This window comes from Fragaria vesca, linkage group LG3, assembly GCF_000184155.1.
Source record: "Fragaria vesca subsp. vesca linkage group LG3, FraVesHawaii_1.0, whole genome shotgun sequence".
Lineage (NCBI taxonomy): Eukaryota > Viridiplantae > Streptophyta > Magnoliopsida > Rosales > Rosaceae > Fragaria > Fragaria vesca.
The window spans coordinates 24764272-24770111 of NC_020493.1; the positions used below are offsets into that span (position 1 = coordinate 24764272).

The window sequence follows — 5840 nt, forward strand, 5'->3', positions numbered from 1 at the left end:
CTCTCTCTCTCTCTCTCTCTCTCTCTCTCTCTCTCTCTCTCTCTCTCTCTCATCGCGCTTACTCCCCTTAGTCCGTCTTCTCATGGTGACTTGGTAATGGCGGCTTAGTCAGACTCTTTGGGAAGAGGCTAGGTTTTGGTCGTCAGAAAGTTTGGGCTGCCCAGAAATAGTGATTATACATAAATAGAAGACTAAAAGTTCTTATTCCAAAACGAAAATAAATCAGCTTTCTACATACCAAAAAAAAAATCAGCTTTTTTAGTTATTATATATTAATTATCATCAGATATATATATAGTTGTTTATTTAGAATAGATAATTTATAAACTTACTGATAATTTGTTTTTGTTTTTTTTTATAATAATGTATATATCTATATCGTGTACCCTCCATATATATTCTAGCGAACCCCAATTCATGTAACACTGCTCTTTTCTTTAAGATCTTCTACGGTATGAAGGATGATTAAACCGGATGTTTAGATGATTATAAACGCATGTTCATCTCTGAATCTAATTGTTCTCACTCTATTTAACTAAGAAGAATTTTCGGTTGGTCTATAATTACTTTCTTGTCATGTCTTAGGTCAGTTCATTTTTCTTCTCCTTGTACGAGTTCCTAGTCACTTTCAATGAAAAGAATTAGGGGATTAATGATTGACCAACACTAATATGAAAATATGAAAAACTGTTTTGGAATTGTCTTTGGTGGAAAGGAAATGCATGCTTTGGCAGTAAGTAAAAATTTTCCAATTATTTATGGAGGAGCATAAAAGGAGAGATTATGTTGTTGCTGGTGCTTTTTGCGTTGTTTTTATTTATATGTGAATTTTAATTTTTTTTTCATTGACTGTGTTTGTTTCGGAAAAATTGGACCCAGGTTTTAGAAGCGAAATTACTTTTGATACTTTAGAAAGTTAACCGAAAGTGAAAAAGTTAGATTGAAGATGATAAATCAAATATAAAGTTGACAAGCTTTCCTGTAATAGGTAATTCGACATTTGTTGAAACCTTATTGTAGCAAAACATGGTTGATTTGGTCAATCAAATTGTTTGTTTTCTTTTGTATAAATCGTTAGGTAAATTATTGACGCGGAAATGTGCTGCTCATGTGAATTGTGAAGGTGAAAGACCTAAATGTTATAGTTATTAATTTTTCAGAAATGATATAATCAAACATTACTATATAGTTCATTAATAGCACATATATATATACATAATGTGTGTGTATATATATATATATTATGTTTTAGATTTCTATTTACATTTTTTCTTTCACTTGCATTCTGTAGCATGGAGAAGATTCTCTCAAGGTATCACAATTTTTCAAACAAGCAGGACGTCCCCCAATTAGAGTACTGTTTAGAAGAGCTCCCCCATGAATTTGTTAAAGAGGTATGTGCAACTAAAGGAATTGATATGGCCACTACCATTTTCAATTTCAAATTAAATACCTTAACACTCTTAAGTTACATATTATTTAGAAATTTAGAGACATGTGAGTTTCTAGGATAGTTACCCTATATTTTAAATTCCAAACATATATCTAGGTGTTTCATAGTTCACTCACTTAACTATGGACAAATTAATATTACCGGACTTCAGTTACCAATTTCAATAAGATATGTAATGATCTTACATAATATGTCGAAATATAATTAATCACGTGTAACATTCAACTCCACATACAGTAACTATGTTACTCATACGTAACTTTTTTGATTAAGGGCCAAGGAGGAAATTAGATATCCTCCAACGTTTTTGTTGGAGAAAAACTGCTGCACTACATTTTTGTTACTTCGTTTCTTATATCTCTTTTCTTGTTAGCAGTCATAGTCATAGAATACGCAATGACGAATCAAAACAAATGGAGACTTAATATTCATTCACCGATCCTCATATGTCACTCAAATGGTTATTTTGTGAATTAGTTATTATCTTAATTGCATGTTTTTTGATTTTTTGACCTAAAGCAGGAGCTGAAATTTGATTCAAGTGCACTGAAAAAATTTGAAGCAATGCAACAAAAGATTGAAGTATTACAGCTGGAACTCTGGTAATCAATTAGTTAGTGTGATGTTTAATAGACTATTGTGATCATTTCTTTAGTTTTGGTAGTTTAACAATATCGATGCCATATTTATATTTATCATAGGATCCTTATGTATATCTTTGTTGCTCTAAAGTCATTTTAGATATTATTTCATGTGTGTGAGCTGACATGCGGGTCGAGAAGAAGTTGATATTTTTTATCATTGCCATATGTTTTTTAAGTGTGAATTGTGTTTCAGTCTATTCATTAATAATCTTGTTATTTTATTTCTATTTGTATATACAGTCGGATGAAGGGTCAGAAACTAGATGGGTTGAGCATAAATGATCTATGTGAGTTGGAGAAACAACAAATCGAAGGGGAATTAGCTGTTAAGAACAAGAAGGAGGAAAAACTCTGGGAGGAGAAACAAAAGACTATGAAGGAGCATGAAATGGCTATGCAAAAGATTGAGAATTTGGAAAGAGAGATAGAGGAACTGAGAAAGCAAAACCATGTGCACCCGTCTATCATTGAATCCCATCCTCCTAAGAAGAGGCTTTTATACTATACAAACTCATCAAAAGCCATTTCCAATTGTTCAACTGCCTCTGAAAACGAAAGTGACGAGCATTCAAACACTTCTTTGCAATTAGGGTACGTATAATCTTATTATATATATATATATACATATCTAAAAGAAAATATTACATATGTTTATATAGATAATCTTGCTCGTAATAATCATTGATTGAAGAAATTTGTTTAGAAAGAGAAATCTTTCACATGTTTTTGAGGATTTGTCACTCGTTTACTTATACATCTTGGTCAATATAAATTTTGAAAACTATAGTTACAATGGGGGTACAATAATTTTCTGCATTTATAATTTCAGGAGGAAACAAATTTGATTTTAGTCAGGTTGTTATTGGTCAAATCCTTTTATCTTTTAATGAAAAATTTAGGTCTTAGTCACATCCATGAATAGCCATAGCCACGCAGCTCTACATTTAGAATTGGAATTAAAAATATCTATTAACATTTGTTCAGGTTTAATTTCTCAGGTTGTCATCGTCCAAGTGTTGGTCTAAACAAGAGAAAAGAAGCTAGCAATCGCCCCAATTCTAATGATTCTGGAAGTCAAGTAGTCTCAGACTGATTTGAAGAGTTCTCAAAATTGAGAATTTCTTATTAGTTGTCGATCAGTTAGACATTGATGTTAATTACTTTTGATTCTCGTTACATTTTCTTTCCAATCGTAGACATTCAATGCAGATGAAACCACAGTTTTGCTTTGCACTTAGGAATTACTTTTACCAACTTATCCGTGGGATTATCCGATCGAGTCCGGATGAAATTTATTTATTACTAAAGGTATTTGAATTAGTTTTTTTTTCCTTGATGGCAGCATCCTTCAAACTTTTTCAAGAGATAGAGCACATATATGTATATATATATGTAAAACAGAGACAGATTCGGGTGTTTCAATTTGATCGAAAAGATGTCCTCAATTTAATTACAAGCAAGTCAACTGATCAAGAGTGAGACATAGAAACAAATACATAAGAGGCTACGAAAACGATAATGATATTATCTATAAATAACCACAACGGTTGCAAACTTGCAATTAACTACATCCAAAGAAAAAGCTAAACCTCGTTTAATTCTTGATGTTACAGTTTCACCTAAAAGAATATCAAAGCAAGTAAAACTTTTGTAACAAAGGTTATCGATCAGAAACTCAGAAAGCCACTCAAAATATGTCTGCATCGACAGGCAACATAGTCTCTTCAGTCCTCACATTGGGCGTTCAATCCAACTGTAGTATCCTTTGTCCTTGTCCATAGGGTAAGTAAGTTTCTTGATATATCCAATGGCCTTCAGTGTTGCAGGTAAAACACAGGCATCGCTTCCCTTCAACAACAACTATCATGTTTGCAAATTTCCTAGCCTCTCCTACTGTTGGAACTGCCAATGCTGACCACTGCTTACACCTATCATCTCGAAATTCCTGCTCATTCATCAATAATACTTGATTTCGCAATCCGTGAACTCAAGTGAGTCGAGTCCATCTATATTCGGCCAGATCAAGTCGATAAACTTGCCAATAACTTTTGTTAAGATCAGTAGGAGTATAATGCTCCCAACTTGGATACCTGATCACTAATAACAGCTCCCCCATCAGTCAACTTAACCAAGCTATAAAACTTGCCGTCACGTTTGTACTCTCGCTCTTTTAGTCTCCATTCTTTAACTGCGGTGTTGGTGGTAGCTATTCTGTAGTTGTTCTTCACAGTACTCCAACATTCATATGTGACATTGAAGGTAAGCAATTTGATCATGAACGAACCATCAATCTCATTATAATAAAGGCAATGTACGTAAAACACCATCAATACAGACTACATCACCAATACCAGCATCAGTAAGACCAATTATATGAGCTGTATTCCATCTTCCATCTTTGAGACTACAAGTTTTTACGTTGGAGATTGTACTCCGATTACGAATATCACTAGTACGTCTTTCAGATACAACAAAGATAACACAATCCGGAGTGAATATAACCCTAGTTACACATTCATTTTCAAATCCTTGGATCTTCGGATACGTATCCATATCTCAAAGCACAAACGCAAGCAGAATCTAGTTGTTTTACCTCTTTACTCACAACCGTTTCTTTAAGAGAGTGGTAAGTTTGTTTGGTCGACATATTGTTGAAGATTGGTCCAATGCGCATCGTACTATTCCAAGGATCATGCGAATTAGTTAGCCATGGCAAACACATAAGGGGATGGTGTTGAATAGCTTCAAGAACGACCGGTCGCCAAGTCTTGCATATCAGAGTAAGGCGAACTAGGTCCTTAAACGAAAGATGTTCAGCAATTAGAGAGAAGATATCACCTGGAACAAGATCAGACCATGAGTTTGACATGGTGATTGGTTTTTTGTGCCCTCCCTATGCGGTTTTGTTATCGGAAATCCACACCTTTTTAAATTTGTTTTGGTTAACGCATTCACAAAAGACAAAGTTTAAGTCACTAAAAGACAAAATTTAAGTCACCAAAAAAGAAAAAAAGGTGTGTGGATTTCAATTTAGGGCGTATGGATTTCACAACCCTAGATATATATCGGGTGATATTGGACTTCACATACGTCTCTTCATCAAAGATAAAGATAGGTTGGTGATGGAGTTGTACCAAGGAGGAGTCTAGGTAAGATTTTGTTTTGTTTTGTTTTTGTTTTTGTCAACTTATCAATGCAGCTGAGGGATTCATCAACGCTAGCCCGGCATTGAGTTCATATCATCATATGTGCGTGTAAAACTTTCATCCCAAGGTTTCTGGAACCAATATTACAGGCTCCACCGCTCAAGTATATTAATCACACGAACTACTCTATCAACAACATATTGATTGGAACTAGAACCAGTGTAAGTTCGTGGTTCGCTACCCACCCTTGTCATGTGGGGGCAGGGCCGGCCTTGTGTGTGTGGAGGCTATAGGCGAAGAGCATTTTGTGGCCCTATAGTAAATGGTCGTTAAAACAAATAAATAGATAAAGATCATTTTCATTAACTCATTATTTATATATTAAATGATTATGAAAATAGCTATAACTTGGTTATGAATGAAAAATAGCTTCATAAACTGTTATACAGTCACAGATATGAGTACTAATAAGATTAAGGTAATAAAAAAGAATCGTGTCAAATAAAATTTAAAACGATAGGGAGTCAAATACTCAAACAAAATTAAGGTACGTGTAAATAAAAGTGTAATCAGCTTTAAATATAAACATGAAGAAAT

At 33.8% G+C, this 5840-nt stretch overlaps 1 protein-coding gene across 1 annotated transcript in view; it reads left to right on the forward strand.

Annotated features, from left to right (window-relative positions):
• Positions 1 to 3190, forward strand: part of LOC101303501 (agamous-like MADS-box protein AGL18-like) — a 3832-nt gene extending 642 nt beyond the window's left edge. The window contains exons 2-5 of the mRNA XM_004296172.1: positions 1292 to 1394; positions 1976 to 2055; positions 2338 to 2688; positions 3082 to 3190. Coding sequence (XP_004296220.1) covers positions 1292 to 1394; positions 1976 to 2055; positions 2338 to 2688; positions 3082 to 3190 — 643 coding nt within the window. The remainder of the gene's footprint in view (positions 1 to 1291; positions 1395 to 1975; positions 2056 to 2337; positions 2689 to 3081) is intronic.
• Positions 3191 to 5840: the final 2650 nt, after the last annotated feature.